General features: G+C 43.2%; 1 protein-coding gene across 3 annotated transcripts in view; it reads left to right on the forward strand.

Annotated features, from left to right (window-relative positions):
• Nucleotides 1-20,433, forward strand: part of RGL1 (ral guanine nucleotide dissociation stimulator like 1) — a 104,580-nt gene that overhangs the window by 75,467 nt on the left and 8,680 nt on the right. For all 3 annotated transcript variants that reach the window (XM_081948456.1, XM_081948457.1, XM_081948455.1), the window contains exons 12-15: nt 2,014-2,046; nt 4,660-4,781; nt 11,131-11,220; nt 14,037-14,223. In XM_081948456.1, the coding sequence (XP_081804582.1) occupies nt 2,014-2,046; nt 4,660-4,781; nt 11,131-11,220; nt 14,037-14,223 (432 nt within the window). The remainder of the gene's footprint in view (nt 1-2,013; nt 2,047-4,659; nt 4,782-11,130; nt 11,221-14,036; nt 14,224-20,433) is intronic.

Genomic DNA, 20,433 nt, shown 5'->3' on the forward strand with positions numbered 1-20,433 from the left:
ATAATTGACTAAGGAATTCTTGAGGACACCAAATTATGGAAGGCTCACTTAGTGCTTATCTACAAGCCCAGAATACTGTAGCTTATCCCTTATCTTTCTTCAGAAACATTCACTTATGAATCAGTCCACCCTAATGCTGTGGCTATTCTTCCTTTGGAACAATTCCAAGAGTTTTACCGGGTACTTATGCTGCCAGCTTTGGGACAACAGTAGAATTAGTTGATACTGTTCCAGGCTTTGAAAAAGCATAGTAGCTCTTGCTTTATTCATGTCTTTAACTATGTCTTATGTGTTGGTTGTATTGTCTGTTGGCACCACACAAGACCTTCCCCTCTACTTAATGAATTCAGTAAAAAATGGCTCTATGCAAAGAAGTTCTGGATCCAGCTTTTATGACAATCCCCAAAGGATTGCAGCAGGATTGCTGAATGCTCATTACTTAGATTCTTTGATGGGGAAATACATATACAAATGTATTATTATTATTGTACAAATAAATGTACAAATGCATTTGTTTCAATAGATCAGGAATAGAGACCTAGATAGAACATTTTGGGAGGCCAAGTAGATTAATTTTAATCACACATGTGATTAAGAATTTTTGTTGCTCCTGGAATTTATATTTTGGAGGTACAGTAATTCCTCCTCCCCCTCCTCCTATGTTAAATTGTTTATGGATTTCCCACTACAGTTTTCATGTGCTTCCCATCTCAGTAGGTGGTGAAACAATGCTTTTTAATAGTTCTAGACAAGAAAGGGCCTTGAGCCTGTAGAAAAGTATTTGTAACCTCATGATTCAAGGTTCTTGCACTTCAGCAAGCTCTACAACGTGCATACATTTATAACCTGTGTAAATTGTGCCACATAAGAGACTACAAACCCAAAGTTAACTAATGTCTTAAATTTGTTCCCTGAAAGTCCCAAATCATCTGTGGGAAGGGACGGACACCCTGCAGCTGTAAAGAAAGCAGCTGATTGAGCCTAATAGGCATGTACATCAGTATTAGCATAATTACATCATGGTAAAGGGTGGGGAATATATACATATATGTGTGTGTGTGTGTGTGCTGTATTTGTGCTGATAAATAAAGGGCATACCAGGGGTTGTAACACAAATACACACACACACACATATGTGTGTGTGTGTGTGTGTGTGTGTTGTATTTGTACTGATAAATAAATAAAGGGAGACTAGTATAGATCTATTTCGAGCTAATTAGCTCTCATCAGCTAGCCATACCCTTACTTGGATTTGAACCTGGGCTGTATATATCTTAGGCAGGAGTGTTAGCCACTAAGCCACGGGCTCACTTCCTTATCAGTTGAGCCAGGGAAATAGGTATGTATTAGTGTTACAACCCCTGGTATGCCTAAATATGGGAGGAAGGTCACTACTCCCTCTTTCTGTCCTTCGGCTTATCACAGAAGACCATGCAGGCAGAAAACCATATTTTTATTTTTAATGTTGCCTTTTTATATTTGTGTTGTATTTGTACTGATAAATAAATAAAGGGAGACTAGTATAGATCTATTTCGGGTTGTAACACTAATACATATTAGTATACTAATACTAATACTAATACATATACTAATACTAATACATTGTTTTTGCAACGTTTCGGCAGGATCTCACCTGCCATCTTCAAGCTTGGGCTTAAAAGACGGCAGCTCCATTCCCATTTTAAGCCCAAACTTGAAGATGGCAGGTGAGATCCTGCCGAAACGTTGCAAAGACAATCTCAATATTACACGGGAAAAGACCCGAATACAACAAAACCAGCATACCTACACCCGTGAAAATCTACGAAAACATGTGTGTGTGTGTGTGTGTTTTCAAATTATTGAAGGAAGTTTGGCAGAGAGGCCATGATTGATTGCAGAGTGAGATTTAAAAGCATCTTTATGGTACCAGTCTTGAAAGTTTTGCCCTTTTGGAAAATGTATTCCTTTGTAGCCATTATTATCTCCATTAAAAATGCAGCTTTTGTAACTATACCATCCATTTCTTTGCAGGGAGGGCTGATAAATTTTGAGAAGAGAAGGCGGGTAAGCTTGCATTTTGTTTCCACCATTCAGTCACAATTTAATGGTCCACAGAAATCTGAGGATTTATGTATTGTTTTTAGAGAGAAACAGGAGAACAATGTAACTATAGAGCAGTGTTTCTCAAACTTGGCGACTTTAAGTCCTGTGGACTTCAACTCCCAGAATCCCCCAGCCAGCATAGCTGGCTGGGGGATTCTGGGAGTTGAAGTCCACAGGACTTAAAGTCGCCAAGTTTGAGAAACACTGCTATAGAGCTTAACATTTTCAACCAGAATTGGACTATCAAACGCAGTTCCTCTCAAGTACAATTTGACTAGTTTATCTTTTTCTTCACCTGGTTGGCTGTACAATATGCCTCCACATAATACTGTATGTTAAGCACATCAACATAGATGTAGGAATGTCTCAAGATTATAACTTTTTGTGATAAAAGCTCTTCATAGCTTTTTCTCAGAATATTGTGCTGTTACCTGACATCTTATAAAACTTTCACATTCTCTCTGAAATCTCACAAAATCTTTAGCAAGAAATTCAAATCTTGCAAAACAAAAAAAAATCACTGTTCCATGAGATTTCACCCATATTTTTTTTTAATGAAGAAGATAGATACCATCTAGGACAACAATGGCGAACCTTTTTTGGCTCGCCTGTCACAAGTGCCATAATGCAATGCGCGTGCCCCCCAGTGCGCATGCGTGCACAACCCCCCCCCCCATTTTTACATGCTTTTTTCATCCTCCCCAGGCTCCAGAGGCTTTATAGGAGCCTGGAGAGGGCGAAAAGAGCCTCCCCCGCCCCCCTGGAGGCCTTCCGGAGGCTTCAGGGACCGTCTAGAGGCTTCCCTGAAGCCTTCGGAACACTTAAAACCACCCTCCGAGCAAACTGGAAGTTGCTCGGAGGGTTGTTTTAAGCACTCTGAAGGTGTCAGGGAAGCCTCCGGACGGTCCCTGAAGCCTTCGGAACACTTAAAACGACCCTCCGAGCAAACCAGAAGTCACTTCCGGTTTGCTCGGAGGGTCGTTTTAAACGTTCTGAAGGCTTCAGGGAAGCCTCCGGACGGTCCCTGAAGCCCCCGGAGGCCCTCTGGGAGGGCGGGGGAGGCTCTTTTCGCCCTCCCCAGGCTCCTATAAAGCCTCTGGAGCCTGGGGAGGGCGAAAAATGGCTTTTAAAAAGGTGAACTCAGCTGGTCAGCGCGTGCATGCACGCTGGCCAGCTGACAGTGCAGCGCCTCTCGTGCCCTGACAAATGGCTCCACATGCCATATGTGGCACGCATGCCATAGGTTCGCCATCACTGATCTAGGAAATGGCATGTTGTCATCACTGTAATTACGGTAGCCAATGAAAAGATGTTTTCAATCAACCTATCTAGGAGATATATCATTCATTTAAAATACTGGTTTTAGAAAAACAAACTCAGTGTATCATGAAAGTATTATGGGCAGCCACATGGATTCAAGTTATTGTATTTTTCTTTTAAAAAAGATCATTGCAAGGTCAGCACATTTTGAAGGTTTTAGTAGTCAATGGAAAATGTCTCAGAGTCAGAACATGTTTTTATTCTTGTGAAACCTCTCTAAAATGCAGCAGGGCATTGCCTCTGCTACATCTTGCTGGCCTACAGCAGATGAAGGGAAGCACAAGTTCTTAGGGTTTCTGTGGCTGGATTGGCATTGGGCACAAGCTGTCCTGCAAATCCAGAGACCAGCTATTGTTGTGCAGAGCTAGTAAAGAGAAGAGGAGGCAAACAGAGTTTCTTTGCCTCTGGTAGGTAGAGATGAGGGCTCTTTTTACATCCAGCCAGTACATAGATAAAATCAATGACTTCTACCCATGTTGAAGATCATATCTCTCTCTCTTTAACACAAGTATTAAGAGGGAGCTACAGGCTTAATACACTTGAAAAAGTTTGGTGGGTCTCCTCTCATGGTATATGGGCCAGTCAGTTTTGAACCCCATGTGCACCACCATTCACCCAAATTTCCAGATCATCAAGCAAGGAACATTCTTTAGGCTCCTAGAGGCTTTGCAGTTAGATTATTACATGCATAAAAATGGAAAGATTTGAGACTACCCACCATAGAAGTATGGATGAAGATGATGGAACTTGCTGAGATGGCCAAATTGACTTCTTTGATAAGAGAAAAGACATCATCTATGATTGTTGACTGGAAAGCCCTTATATATATATATTTATAGAATAACAGAATTTATAGTTTGATGATTAGGAAAAAAAGATTATAGAAAAAATTAGAGTCATGTGGTAACCACTGATTAAGAGGTAAATTTATACTTGTTAAAAAAAACAGCCACTATTTTTTAATACTTTTTGTCTTCTTTTTGCACTGTTGTCTTTGCTTTCTTTTTTCCCCTTTTCTTTATTCTGTATTAGTTATGTTAGTTTTTTTAATTTTTAATCAATTTTTTTAAAAACAAAACAAAGAATAGATGCTTAGTACCATTCAGAGCCAGATTATCTTGTCAGTGAACTTGTCATGAGTTGTTCAACATCACTAATTATCCCACATCCTTCTGCTGCTCTTGACTATGAGACAGTCTGTATTGGGCTTCCTTTTTCCTTATTCAGATTGCCTCTCTTGTTCCATTTTTTCAGGAATTTGAAGTAATTGCTCAGATTAAACTCCTACAGTCTTCCTGTAATAGTTATTGCATGACTTCGGACAAAAAATTCATCCAGTGGTTCCAGAAACAACGACAATTAACAGAGGAAGAAAGGTGAGATAACATTTTCATTTGTAACAGGCAGATTTTTTTTTTTTGCATAATCCAGCTCTTTCCTTATCTCCTTTATCATCTGAGATAAAATAACAAAACCGTATTTTAAAATTGTTGTGGAATGCACAAGACATTGAATCACCTTTGAAATGTCAACAAGAAACACACATGCTGCTTTCACAGAGAGGGATAAGTATGACCCTGTGCTTTTGTGCATTGCATACAAATACACACACACAGACACACAGACACACACACACACAGCAAAGCTTGTTTAGGTCTGCCACCTTGATTTTTTTGAACCAGCCCTGGAGAAGTATAGAGCTCTTCACACCATTAAGCAGTGAAGAATTCCAAGTACAGTCCTAGAGAGGTCTAGGGAAATTCTCAGTCATCCAGATCATGATTGTCCAAAAGGTGCTTTTTCTCAAGAAGCAAATGGAGTCAGAGCTGAAGAAGCTTTTTGGATGAGAAGTTAAACGTCTTCAAAGAAAAACCAGAAAGTCCAGTTGCCTCTTGAAAAAAGCACCTTTGGGACAGTCCTAGAGAGGCTAAAGTGATGCTACCTGGGAGCCTTGTAGCAATTTGTTATTATGAATTCAATATACAAACCAGTGATTGGTTTCAAAAAAATTTAGAAATTTTCTTCTGTAGGCATGGCCTGTTTTGTGGGAGTGGCTCGGTGGTCATGTGACCGGGTGGGAGTGACTCAGTGGCCATGTGCCCGGCTGGGAGTGGCTTGGCGGTCATGTGACCGGTTGGGATGGCCAACTTGGAAAATGTGGTAAAACTCACTTAACGACGCTCTTGCTTAGCAACCAAAATTTTGGGCTCAATTATGGTCATGAGTTCTCTTTCTTTCTCTTTCTTTCTTTCTTTTTTTTTTCTTTCTTTCTTTCTTTCTTTCTTTCTCTTTCTTTTTCTTTCTTTCTCTTTCTTTCTTTCTCTTTCTTTCTCTTTATTTGTCTTTCCTTCTTTCTCTTTCTCTCTTTCTCTCTGTCTCTCTCTTTTTTTCTCTCCCTCTCCCTCCCTCCATTCCTTCCTTCCTTTCTTGTGTGTATCTCTCCCACTTTCTTTCTTTCTCTCTTCTCTTCTCTCCCTCCTTCCTTCCTTCTTTCTTTCTCTCTCTTTCTTTCTCTCTTTCTCTGTCTCTTTCTTTCTTTCCCTCTTTCTCTTTCTTTCTCTCTTCTCTTCTCTCCCTCCTTCCTTCCTTCTTTCTTTCTCTCTCTTTCTTTCTCTCTTTCTCTGTCTCTTTCTTTCTTTCCCTCTTTCTCTTTCTTTCTCTCTTTCTTTCTAAATCACTCTAAGGTTTGATGAAAGCAGTCACAAGTTTAGGGTGAAATAAGTCTTTCTCCAAAATCTAAACCAGGATTTCAACAAAAACCTCTAGGTCAGCATCAAGCTCAGGTTTTGACTTTTATCCAGAGCCTACCAGCTTCAAAAGTTTGGGACAGACCAGGTCTCTCCAGCTTAGATTTCCCATAGCCCTGGCAATGAGGAAACCATGGGTGTGTGCCACCTCTGAACCATCAGCCACCCTTGATACTACAAGAGGACGTATTGATGCTCAACTTGCGTGCTTTGGGAGAGTGGCCACCGCAAGGCATGGAAGGCAAGCAAGGTTAGGAGGCATCAGAAAGGAAGGCTAGGATGAGGGATGTCTATGGGGATACTTGGTCATCCAAATGTCCCAAAGATGTTTTTTTTCCCAAGAGGCAGCTGGACTTTTTGCTTTTTCTTTGAAGATCTTTCACTTCTCCTCCAAGAAGCTTCTTCAGCTCCTCCAGAAGCTTCCTCAGAGCTGAAGAAGCTTCCTGGAGGAGAAGCAAAACATCTTCAAAGAAAAACCAGAAAGTTCAGTTGCCTCTTGGAGGAAGAAAAGCACCTTTAGGAGAAACAGATGAGGGCATCTGGTCCTAGCTTGTGCCCCTCGTGTATGGGCATCCATCCCAAGGAAGGACTCAACCCAGCTTCAAAAAGGGCCCATACTCCACAGACAGCCAATCTGCAAAAGCGCGGTGGTGGGCGGGGGACACACATTCATGTCCTGCGTTCAAGACCAATCACACCCAAGTTCCCCCAACGTAGTGCTTGGACATGTGGGGGAGGGGTAGGTGGGTGGCCAAGGGATAAAAGTTGCAGGTATGGCATCCTCCCTCCCCCGCAAAAAGTGTCCATGCCTTTGCATCGGTTGGTTTCTTCAACCCTCGACTGTGCTGCGCTTTTGCAAAACAAGCCTGTCCCTAACCGAAAGCAGTGTGTGGGCAGCCGCCATTCCTACTCACATTGTTGCTGAGCTCCTAAAGAGCCATACTCATGCTAGCGATCCGGAGGGCAGGGGGAAGAAGTTTCTCTTCTGCCTTTGACCTCCTTTCCTCCTCCTTTACCCAAAGCAAGATGCAGCTAGCGGAGAAAACTTCATGGTGGCCCAGGGCCAAGGTGCCCCATTTTAAAGTTGAGCCCCTTTTCTGTGCCAAGCGGGAAGGGAGCGTAAGCAAAGGAGGAGGTAGAGAGCCGGGCGGAGGAAGGGGGAAATCCTAGAGAGGGCTGCCTGCCGCCAACTATGAGCCAGTTGATGAGGGTGGCATGCTGCTGCCCCTTGTACCATGCTTTGCAGGCACCATAGCCCCACGTGGACCTCTTATGGGGTGTTGGGCAACCTGGTTCTGGGAATCCCCCCCCCCCAAAAAAAAGACCAACCACCTGTTGCTCCGGTTCTTGCGGCTTTTGGGGAGTTTCTTTTAAAAAACTCCTCTCCAGATGATCTTGAAAACCTGTGAGATTGCTTTGGGAGGGGAACAGATGGGCAGCATCATTCAAGATCGTCTGGAGAGGTGTTTTTTAAAAGAAACGCCCGAAAAAGCCGCAAGATCTGGAGAGATGGTCGGGCGGTAGTTTTCTCCTTCCTCCGCCCAGTTCTCTTCTGTTTTCAAATTTAATTTAGCTTTAATTTTTTTGGGGGTAGTCTCTTTTATAATAATAAGATTTCCTCACCAGATGGACACACTTTCTCTTTCTGTTTTCCTCCCGTTCTGGAGCTGTCCCAACTTCAGCAGCCTCAATGGCTGCGCTTCTGTCGCCGGCAAAAAGAGATTCTCCTGGATAAATCAGGGACTTTGTGGTGTCCCTGAGATCAGCAAGACCTACTCTTCCCTATCACCATCTCTTCAGGATGGTTTAGGTCCAAAAAGACCGTCCAGCAGCAAAAGTATTGACTGCGATCTTGGAGCCGTTGTGACATCAGCTCCTCCTCTCCACGCAAGTTTTCAAGATCCTCTGGAGAGGCTTTTTTTTAAAAAAAGAAACCCCCGAAAAAGCCACAAGATCTGGAAAGACGGGCAGGCAGTCTTTTTTTGGGGGGGGGGAATTCCCAGAACCAGGTTGCCCAGTACCATGAAGTGGTCCGTGTGGGGCTCCGGCGGCTTCAAAGTGTGGCATGAGGGGGCAGAAGCCCCCAAACCCAGCAGGGAGCCTAAGCAAAGGAGGCGGAGAGCTGGGTGGAGGAAGGGAGAAACTACTGCTCCTGGTGGAGCTGCGTTGCCCCGCTGGGTTCAGGGACTTCTTCCCCGGTTGCAAAGTGCAGCATGAGGGGCAGAAGTCCCTGAACCCAGAGGCACAATGCAGCTCCAGCAGTAGCAGTAGTTTCCCCCTTCCTCCGCCCAGCTCTCTGCCTCCTCCTCTGGAGAGGTTTTTTTTTTTAAGAAACCCCTGAAAAAGCTGCAAGATCTGGAGAAACGGGCAGGTGGTTGCGGCGCTCCACCAGCTTGGGTGCAGCCGTACCGAAGCCCTTTCTCTTCTCAGAAATATTTTCTCAGGGGAGTTGTGGCAGCCTGCCTGTCCCTTTCAGGTACTTTGACCCCCGGGAGGGAGGGAGACAGCCAGGTGGGGCATAAAGTAGCTCCTCTGTGAATGGAGGGGGAAAAGTTTGGCTTCTCTCTGCCATTTAAAGGTTACAGCAGGGAGAATCCCAACTTTTTTCCTCTCCCTCCATTCAGAGTGGAACTGCTCCAGCCTCCCCCACACACACGTTGCCCAGTAACCCTAACCTTCGCGCTCTTCTCCGCACTGTCCTTGGCTCCTCACGACTGCAATAGATGTCCAGAAGCGGCTTTTGGGGCTAATGGGGCTTGGGTTTTCAGCCTGAAGGCCCCCACCACTTCTGGATGTCTATTGCAGTTGCGAGGAGCTGAGGAGAGTGTGGAGGAGAGTGCAAAGGTTCTTGGCGTTCTGGAAAGGCGCGAAAGAGACTGGGAGAGGCGCGCACCTTGGTTTAGCCTCCCTGAATGTCGCAGCAGCAGCCCCAAGCGCGCCGATCTCAGTGTTTTTCGCATCGGGGCGTGCTGCAAGAGGGAGTGAGTGAAGACCTTTTTGGATTGCTTGTGGTGGAGGTGCAGGCCCCTTGCCCCCTGCTCAGCAAAGCAAGTCCGGGGAAGTCCTTTGCGCCATCCGGAAAAGGTCTTCACTCCCTCCCTCTTGCAGCACACCCCGATGCGAAAAACGCTGAGATCGGTGCACTTGGGGCTGCTCTTGCGACGTCCAGGGAGGCTAAACCAAGCCGCGCACCTCTCCAACCGCTTTCGCGGCTTCCTGGAGCTCCAAGAATCTTCACGCTCTTCTTTGCGTTCTCCTCGGCTCCTCGCAACTGCAATAGAAGTCCAGAAGCAGCAGGGGCTATCAGGCTGGAAACCCAAGCTCCATTAGCCCCCAAAGCACTGCGCCAGCAAAGAGCTTACTTACCTCCTCGGCAGGCAGCAATAGAGAGCCAAGGGCTCTCTATAGGGCTCTTAGAGGCGTGGTGCGGATGGGGGGGAGCAAGCAGACTAGCGGCGACCGGATGGGCGGGGCCCAGTGGGAGCAAGCGAGAGGGCATTCCACCGCTGGAACCAGTTCTAAACGGCATGCTAGATTTGTGGAACCTATTCTAGCGAACCTGTTAGAACCGGCAGAAATCCACCCCTGATACAAACATACTAAAAACAGTGCCTCAGGAACCAGGAAACCAATCACCTGCAAGATGGTATCCTTTGTACCCTGTAAGATGCTATTCTTAACTTTATCTTTCTCCTAAATGCTTTTTCCTCTCACCCAAGATCTGATAATTTTTAGATCTCTGAGAACCTCTACATAAAAATGATTATTTTGACAGCTATTTCTTTTGCAAAGAAATGTAAACATGTCACAAGACAATGAACTTTTAGCCCACCCAACCCATGTTCTGCAATATTTACCACAATAGCAAAGTGATTGGCCAACATTTGAGTCCTGGCACATATAGATTCCTACCACAGCAAGTGCTAATATTGCATAGTGCATAAAAATTTTAAAATGCTATTTTTTTTCAATCATGATCTCACACAGAACCCTAGCTGAGAAAGGCTGAGCTCAGGGTTTATTTTAAGCCTTCCAAACTCTTCAACATTCTTTTGTTAAAGCTGAAATGATCGATCAAGGTAGTATCTGTTAATAAATTCTGACTTTTGGCTTCTCTAAAAATAGCCAGCCAGCATTTATAGCAATATGCAGCTATATATAACACATGAAGTTGTCTTTTTATATCAACTTCCTTTTCCCGTGACATTTTGAGTTCCACTAAACAGGTGCAGAGAATGTTTTTTGCCCTCTTTCTTTGATGTTGCCATGGTTGAATTTTAATTGTGAGCCCAAAAGGTTAGATTTCAGTATGCAGAGTAGCAATTGCATTTTATGGATTTTATTTACAGAATTAACTCATTACAGAAAAGCCTACTGTGTACATGTCTATGCTTCTATACACTGTTGGCTCTCCTCTCTACTTAGTGCATGTTTGGAATATAAGGCCAGGAGTGCATTTTACTTGAATATTTATTTGTTCCTACTCAGTTCTGGTGCTCATAATTTCATATGCTCGTGGAGTTAGAATGCATTATATTAGAATATAGAATATATTGCATGTACGTTGAAAATGACCCATCTTGGGTCATACAGAAATAGGAGCCAAGGAAGAAGAATAAACCCAAGAAGTATCCTAGTTTCTATATAACACAAAATATATCTTCAAAAGGAGGGGAAAAACCACACTCTTCGGTTATATTTAAAACTTGTTGAATAACAGAGTTTCTCAGTCTTGACAATTTTAATACATGCTTGCTGGGGAATTCTGGGAGTTGAACATGTGTTCAAGCTGCCAGGCTTGAGAAAAACTGGAATAACTCATAGTAACATAGCTACTTAATTTGAAGTAATGTCTACATAGGTATAAAACCTTCTTCCAAACTAAAAAAAATAAAACAAAATACCTTGTTTTGGATTTAATTTTATGGTAGCAGTATTTTATGCAGTTCTAATCAGAAGGTGATCTCTAATCTTCCAGCTATGCCCTTTCCTGTGAGGTTGAAGCAATGATTGACACAACCACCACGTCCCCTAAACCGCGGAAAAGCATGGTGAAACGATTGAGCCTGTGAGTTTGCATGGGGAATGAAGGTTGGGAGTCTGAAGAACTGAGGGTTGGTCTCTGGAGAGAACATCTGCTCTCCTTCGTGAGAAAAGACTGAAATCATGTGCTAAATCACACTTATACCTGTGCAAATGAACTCCTGTGTTATTACTGCAGATCCTTGCTGAAAGGAAAGGTATTTGGAAGCATAGACGTTTCAAAAGCTTCCTCCCTTGTTTTAGAGGCAGGTAAAGAATTCATAGGGGAAGCAGTGGCTAAGATGCTGAGCTTGTCGATCAGAAAGGTTAACAGTTGGGCAGTTCGAATTCCTAGTGCCGCGTAACGGAGTGAGCTCCCGTTACTTGTCCCAGCTTCTGCCAATCTAGCAGTTCGAAACCATGAAAAAATGCAATTAGAAAAATAGGGACCACTTTAATGGGAAGGTAACAGCGTTCCATGTACCTTCGGCATTTAGTCATGCTGGCCACATGACCACCAAGAGGTCTTCAGACAGCGCTGGCTCTTTGGCTTCGAAACAGAGATGAGCACCACCCCCTGGGGTCAGGAACGACTAGCACATATGTGCGAGGGGAACCTTTATCTTTTAAAACAATTCATCCTATTTAAAATATAGGATGTCTCTCTAAGCCTCAGGAGGGTTTATAGTATTTACCTTATATCATGATACCCAACTGAAATTTGCAAGTTAACGCTATTCTAATCAGCTTCATTCTTCCATATCCAAGGGAATTAATAGTGTAACTTCAAGATTCATTAACTGAAGCAAACTGTTTTTCACAGATTTAAACAAAGAAAAGTTGAGTGTGAATAATCAAGCACTCTACTGGAGTTTCCCTCACCTGTACTAAGACTTGAAAAGCAAAATAAATAATTCTTCCCTGACTATCTATATCTACACTATATCTGCACAAATCTACTATATACACAACTCCATGTGATAGTTGTTCAAGCCAGCATATATTTTTATTTAAAGGAATATATCCCAATCTCATTTCACTGTCATGGTTAGATGTTGAAGCAAAATGCCTTTTTTCTATTCCGACCCCATCCTATATTAACAATAAACAATCCCCCCCCCCGAAAATTTAAATCAAAACGTTGCAAATGAGGAAGAATTGATTGAAGCCTCAATGCTATTTAGAATAATAAAGAGAATCTATATTAGAAAATTGATATTAGGTGTATGTACTTTTGATGAATTGCTATATATAAATATAGTATATAAATACATACATAAATAAACATGGAAAAAAACTCCCAACTTCAACCACTGCCCATGTTTATTCATAATTCCCAATGAAATTGATACAGCTGTATAGCTTTCATCAACTAGGCCTGCAATAATATATAAAACTTCCCTGAACAAAATTAGATACCGTATTTTTCAGAGTATAAGACACACCGGGAGTATAAGACACACCAAGGTTTTGAAGAGGCAATTTTTTTAAAAAAGTAGGTATGTAGATAGAGGGATAGAGAGGGAGAGAAAGAGAGAGAAATACAGTAGACAGGGAGAGAGAGTAGTTAGGTAGGTAGGTAGGTAGATAAAGGGAGAGAGGGAGAGGGAGAGAGAGAGAGAGAGAGAGAGAGAGATAGTAGGTAGGTAGGGAGAGAGAGAGGATGTAGGTAGGTAGGTAGGTAGGTAGGTAGGTAGGTAGGTAGGTAGGTAGGTAGGTAGAGGGATAGAGAGAGAGAAATAGAAAGAGAGAGAGAAATACAGTAGATAGGTAGAGGGAGAGAGAGTAGGTAGGTTGCTAGGTAGAGGGAGAGAGAGTAGGTAGGTAGGTAGGTAGGTAGGTAGAGGGAGAGAGAGTAGGTAGGTTGGTAGGTAAATAGAGGGGGGGAGGGAGAAATACAGTAGATAGGTAGGGAGAGAGAGAGAGAAAGTAGGTAGGTAGATGTTTCCAGGTGTATCTATTCATGTGCTGGAGAAGGAAATAGCTGTCAATCTGCAGCACCTAAGTCTTTCTGCTGGCACAGCACCTGGTCAATGTAATTCTCATCAATCAGTTAAAGAGCTTTCCAAAAGGGAAAAAAAGTTTTTGCACTCTGCAAACCTCCCCAAAACAGCCCATTTTTTGCGAAAATGGGCCTGTTTTTTTTTTAAAAGGCATGAATAGCCTTGGGGGGCTTGCAGAGTGCTCCTGTGGGGGGAGGGGCGAGCAAAAAACAGCCTCTTTTTTGCGAAAACAGGCCCATTTTTTGTCAAAAAAATTGCATACCTAGCCTTATGGAGGCTTATAGAGTGCTGCTGAAAGAGAGGATATGCACGGCCATTTTGGTGAAGGGGGCGGGGCTTCGGGAGGCAAAAAATGCTGTGTTCGATGTATAAGATGCACCCAGATTTTCAGCCTCTTTTTTTGAGGCAAAAAGGTGCGTCTTATACTCCAAAAAATACGGTACCCACCCACCTGCTTTTTATTTTCTCAAGAATGCAGAATAGGCATGCATTCCTTATGACCCACCAAGATGTCCACTTTCTTTTAAGAGCACAGTAAAACTCCTACATTTTCTACCTGCTGGGAAACTATAAATAAAGAAGTGGGTTGCCTAGCACTTTGATAAGCCTCAGGCAGAGTGTATCTTATGCAATAAGTTGACTGGTTGGATACATGCCTTCAATTCATATCTGTTACAACTGTTCCTTGATTTTTGTATCACTTGCCTGTCTCCTCTGAAGTTACCAAGAATGTGGTTACAGGGAATAATATTGCAGGCTTGTGCACTTCAGATCCAGTTGTCTTGCTTTCTGTTCATTTTCTCTACTCTTCACCAACACTTTGCCTTCTTTCATTTGTCACTTTGTTGTGTTGAGACAGCTTATTTCTGGGACCTGATGTGATTGCTAATAGCACGCCTACCAAAGAGCAGCCCAAGTCCGTACCAAGCGGGAGCTCTGGGGAAAGCATGGATTCAGTCAGTGTATCATCCTGCGAATCAAACCATTCCGAATCGGAGGACATCTGCATCACTCCTACGGATACCCCTGATGAGGCCCAAAAGAAAGTATGAGCCAGAAAGACCACTCTTTATTTCCAGGAGGAGATATTGGGATTAAAGCAGGGATCTTAAAATCTTTGCTATCACACCTCCCTTTCGTGCAATCTCAATGGAGGCAGCTCCCTTAAAAATCCAAATGCCAAAATGAAACCAATATAATGAACCTTTGGGAAAGGTGGATTTATTGTAATAACATACAACTAAAAAGTTCTTCACCCCTTCCATGCATGCTGTCTGCCTCTCCCCAAGGGGAGGGGTTATATCTTCCGGTTTGAAAAAATCCTGGGTTAGAGTCTACCTGAAAACACTGGCTGTGATGCAGAAACTTTTCTACCCAACTTTCTTCCTGGTGTAAACATGGGATTCGTAACTGGCTGACCAACTGCACTCAACGTGTAGTCCTCAATGGAACTGCATCTTCATGGAGGGAAGTATGCAGTGGAGTACCCCAAGGCTCTGTTTTGGGCCCAGTACTCTTCAACATCTTCATCAATGATTTGGATGAGGGGATAAATGGGGAACTCATCAAATTTGCAGATGACACCAAGCTGGCAGGAATAGCCAACATTCCAGAAGATAGACATTACAGAAGGATCTTGACAAACTTGAACATTGGGCACTATCTAACAAAATGAAATTCAATGCTGAAAAGAATAAGATTCTACTTTTAGGCAACAAAAACGAAATGCACACATACAGTATAGGTGATACCTTGCTCAACAGTAGTAACTGTGAAAGGGATCTTGGAGTCCTAATGGACAACCACTTAAATATGGGCCAGCAGTGTGCACCAGCTGCCAAAAAAGCCAACACAGTTCTAGGCTGCATAAACAGAGGGATAGAATCAAGATCACATGAAGTGTTAATACACTTTATAATGCCTTGGTAAGGCCACACTTGGAATACTGCATTCAGTTTTGGTCACCACGATGTAGAAAAGATGTGGAGACTCTAGAAAGTGCAGAGAAGAGCAACAAAGATGATTAGGGGACTGGAGACTAAAACATATGAAGAACGGTTGCAGGAACTGGGTATGTCTAGTTTAATAGAAAGAAGGACTAGGGGAGACATGATAGCAGTGTTCCAATATCTCAGGGGTTGCCACAAAGAGAAGAGGGAGTCAAACTATTTTCCAAGGCACCTGAGAGTAGAACAAAAAGCAATGGGTGGAAACTAATCATTGGATTGGATTTAGATTGGATTTATTGGATTTATATGCCACCCTTCTCCCAAAGGACTCAGGGCGGCGTACAACATTAAAAAACACATATCACAAAAGTTAAAAGGAAATTAGTTAAGTATCCAAAAAACAAATCCAATTAATATAACAATAACATTTTAAAAATGAGATAAAATTAACAGGCCAGGCCGGCTTGCTGGAAAAGCCAACTTTTTAGGACGTGTTGGAAGGACCGGAGGTCAGGGATTATGCGAAGCTCCGGGGGCAGCTCATTCCAGAGGAAAGGCGCTCCCACAGAGAAGGCTTTCCCCCTGCTAGCCGACACTGTCTGGCCGACGACACCCTGAAGAGGCCAACCCTGTGGGATCACACTGGATGGTGGTAGGCTACTGGTGGCAGTAGGTGGTTTCGCAGGTACCCTGGGCCTAAGCCATGGAGCGCTTTAAAGGTCATAATTAGTACCTTGAATCGCACCTGGAAAACAACCGGCAACCAGTGCAGGCCGCCTAAAAGGGGTGTAACATGGGAGCACCTAGGTACCCCCATGATAACCCGCAGGGTCGCATTCTGGACCAGCTGAAGCCTCTGGGTGCTCTTCAAGGGCAACCCCATGTAATCAAGGATAGAAGCAACTTAGAACTGAGGAGAAATTTCCTGACAGGTAGAACAATTAATCAGTGGAACAGCTTGTCTCCAGAAGTTGTGAATGCCCCAACACTGGAAGTCTTTAAGAAGATGTTGGATAGCCATTTGTCTGAAACGGTATAGGGGTTTCCTGCCTAGGCAGGGGGTTGGACTAGAAGACCTCCAAGGTCTCTTCCAACTCTGCTATTGTATTGTATTGTATTGATATTCGTCTGAAACTCATTTCCAATTTTTAACTCTTGGTTAAAGAGTTGGCATTATGAGAAGGGATTTCGGATCCTCATGGGAAATGAATGGAGCACCCCCACTGCACTAGCAATCACACCCTATGGGTTGATAGCCTTGTTGGAGGGTTTTGATTTGCTGCAGTGGTGATACTTTCTGCAGTAGGAGAAAGCCAGATTCTGGTACAATGAATGTGCTCAGTGACTTTGTCAACTGCTTTACAACCCAGTTTAGCCATAATACGAACCTGAAATCATTTTGTCTCCATCCATCTCATCTCTCTATAGCAGTGTTTCTCAAACTTGGCGACTTTAAGTCCTGTGGACTTCAACTCCCAGAATCCCCCAGCCAGCATAGCTGGCTGGGGAATTCTGGGAGTTGAAGTCCACAGGACTTAAAGTCGCCAAGTTTGAGAAACACTGCTCTATAGGATCAAAGTGAGCAACCTGTGAACCTCCAGATATTGCTGAATTATAATGCACAGTACCTCTCATCATTAGGAGTTTATTTTAGTAATCATATAGCTGGTCAAAAGTTTCTGCATCCCTGAATCAGGTTATCAGCTTCCTGAGACAAGAACAACAATGGAGTCCTTGGTGATCTCAGGACTTGGTTGTTTGTTTGTCCAACTAGATAACGTCTTACCTACTAGGGGGTGTGGGGGTTTGCTGCCTGTTTGTATATATAGTAGTTAGCCCAGTCAGTATTCTTAGGAATGTGTGGTTTTCTCCTTGATAGTTCCTTGAGTAAGCCATTGTTTTCTGCTAGATTGTTCGTCAGGTGTTAATCCTTGTTTATCTGGGTGTTGATTGCTGGAGAGTTCTGGTCTTTTTGTTTCCTTCTTAGCCTTTTCATTGTCTCTTTTGAATGCTTTGTAAATATAATTTATATCTCAATGTCTATTGATGTTTGATTCATGTCTACGAACAAACAACCAAGCTCAGAGAGCATCAAGGACTCCATAGATCAAATCCGAGATTTATATATATTCTTTGACTGAAACAAAATGAACAAAAAGGTGATCTTGGAAGAAAAGTAATGTTTCTGTGTTGAATATAATCCTTAAAAACTTTATAAAAGGCCCTCCTACTCTACAGGGGAAAGAACGTCATTAAAAAAATATCAAAAGGAAGGATTATCTAAGATTGTAGATACAGCTGTAGAATGAGCTAACCAAATAAAATTGTAGGTTCTGCCATCTGCTGGTCAGTTCTAAATTCAGGAAATATGATTTTTTTGAAGGCATGTTATGTTACATATACTTCTTCTCCCTCAGAGTATTTAGTACTAGTATGCAAAGAAATAAAAAGCTCAAAAGAGCACGTCTGTCTTAACTTGGACTATTTCAGTTCTTCCAGTGATGCAATTTAATATAAGCTGCTTCAATGGAACTTGCTTTAAATATATGTATATAGAATAGAATAGAATAGAATAGAATAGAATAGAATAGAATAGAATAGAATAGAATAGAATAGAATAGAATAGAATAGAATAGAATAGAATTCTTTATTGGCCAAGTGTGATTGGACACACAAGGAATCTGTCTTTGGTACAGATGCTCTCAGTGTCCATAAAAGAAAAAAAAACATTAATCAAGAGTCATAAGATACAACACAGTGATAGTCATAGGTTACTACGGTAATCAGCAATCAGCAACATGGTTATAGTCATAAGTGGGAGGAGATAGGTAATAGGAAGGATGAGAAGAAGACTAGCAATGCTGTCTTAGTAAATAATTTGACAGTGTTGTGGGAATTATTGTTTAGCAGAGTGATGGCATTCGGGAAAAAACTGTCCTTGTGTCTAATTGTTCTGGTGTGCAGTGCTCTATAACATCGTTTTAAAATTAGAAGTTGAACCAATTACCGTATTTTTTGCCCTATAAGACGCACTTTTTTACTCCAAAAAAGAGGGTGAAAATCTGGTTGCGTCTTATAGGCCGAATGTAGCCACCTGGGCAGTGGTGGGTTTCTGCTGGTTGGTCAATGAACCTGGAAGCCCCGCCCCTGTAACTCACTCGCAAGTCCATGGCATTTTTTTGCATAGGGGCTAGTCCTTCTTTTTAAGCAGGCAGAGAGAATCTCTCCCTTAAAGATCCCCTGCTTAAAGATCGCCTGCTTAAAAAGAAGCCTCGTCCTTCTTTTTAAGCAGGCAGCTATCAGAGAGAAAAAGGCAGCGAGGCTTCTTTTTAAGCAGGATCTTTAAGCAGGGGATCTTTAAGGGAGAGATTCTCTCTCTTCCTCCCCCCCCTGTTTCTCTCCCCCCTTTCCTTCCTCCTCCTTTTCCTCTTTCCCAGTTTTTCACGCTGAGCCATTGGGGGACATCAGAGGGAGAGAGAGACGGATTGAAGGGTGCAAAGAGATGGGGGCCTCCCATTTTGAGAAGCCTCCCTTAGCAAAAGATCGATGAGAGGAGGAACTGGTGGATTCCCCACCCCACTCAGTGCTGTTTTCAATGGGAGGATTCCCCACCTCACTTTTTCCTTCCCAAAAGATCCCTGAGAGGAGGAAAGCAAGGATTCCCCACCCACTCAGTGCTGTTTTCAATGGGAGGATTCCCCACCCCACTTTTTCCTTCCCAAAAGATCCCTGAGAGGAGGAAAGCAAGGATTCCCCACCCCACTTTTTCCTTCCCAAAAGATCCCTGAGAGGAGGAAACAAGGATTCCCCACCCCACTCAGTGCTGTTTTCAATGGGAGGATTCCCCACCCCACTTTTTCCTTCCCAAAAGATCCCTGAGAGGAGGAAAGCAAGGATTCCCCACCCCACTCAGTGCTGTTTTCAATGGGAGGATTCCCCACCTCACTTTTTCCTTTCCAAAAGATCCCTGAGAGGAGGAAAGCAAGGATTCCCCACCCCACTCAGTGCTGTTTTCAATGGGAGGATTCCCCACCTCACTTTTTCCTTCCCAAAAGATCCCTGAGAGGAGGAAAGCAAGGATTCCCCACCCCACTCAGTGCTGTTTTCAATGGGAGGCTTTCCCCTCTCTCAGCTCTTTCACTTCCCAAAAGATCTCTGAGAGGGGGAAAGGGAGGATTCCCCACCCCACTCTGGCTTGGAGCCCATCTGCGGGGGGGGGAGTGATCCCCCTCGCGTTCCTCATCTTCCCGGATGGGCTGGTAAGGGGACAGAAAAGGTTGTTCTCCAGTTGGGACGGAGAGAGGAACAGACAGACAGAGACACAGAGAGACACACACACACACACACACACACACACACACACAGAGTGAGTGATTGAGTGAGTGACAGACAGACAGACACACACACACACGTACACACAGAGTGACAGACAGAGAGGAAGGGAGGAGAGAAACACAGAGAGAGAGAGAGAGGGAGGGAGGGAGAGTGAGAGACAGACAGACACACACATACAGAGTGACAGATGGAGGAGGGAGGAGAGAGAGAGACAGAGATACAGAGACAGACAGACAGACACACAGAAAGAATGACAGAGAGAGACAGAGAGGGGGAGGGAGAGAGAGACAAAGAGCTACACACACAGAGAGAGACAGACAGACAGACAGACACACAGAGAAACAGAAAGAGAGAGAAAGAGAAAGAAAGGTAGAAAGAATGAAAAAAGAAAAGAAAAAAAAAGAAAGTGGGAGAGAGAGATGAAAGAAACAAACAAAGAAAGAAAACTTATGACCACAATTGAGCCCAAAATTGAGTGGCAATTGAGCCCAAAAATCTTTTTTTTCTAGATTTTCCTCCTTTAAAATTGGGTGCGTCTTATATTCCGGAGCGTCTTATAGGGCGAAAAATACGGTAATGTCCAGGATGTGAGGGATCTGTAGATATTTTCACAGCCCTCTTTTTGACTTGTGCAGTATAGGTCCTCAATGGAAGGCAGGTTGGTAGCAATTGTTTTTTCTGCAGTTTAAATTATCCATTGAAGTCTGTGTCTGTCTTGTTTGGTTGCAGAGCCAAACCAGACAGTTATAGAGGTGCAGATGACAGGCTCAATAATTCCTCTGTAGAAGTGAATCGGCAGTTTGAGCTTTCTGAATTGGTGCAGAAAGAACATTCTTTGCTGTGTTTTTTTGATGACGTTTTTGATGTTACGTGTCCATTTTAAGTCTTGAGATATGATAGAACATAGATTTTGGACGTAGCAATCTGATGTAGCAAAAGAGTTTAAAAATCTAATTACATCTACAAAGGATT

Source organism: Natrix helvetica, assembly GCF_964273705.1.
Source record: "Natrix helvetica genome assembly, chromosome: 3".
Classification (NCBI taxonomy): domain Eukaryota; kingdom Metazoa; phylum Chordata; class Lepidosauria; order Squamata; family Natricidae; genus Natrix; species Natrix helvetica.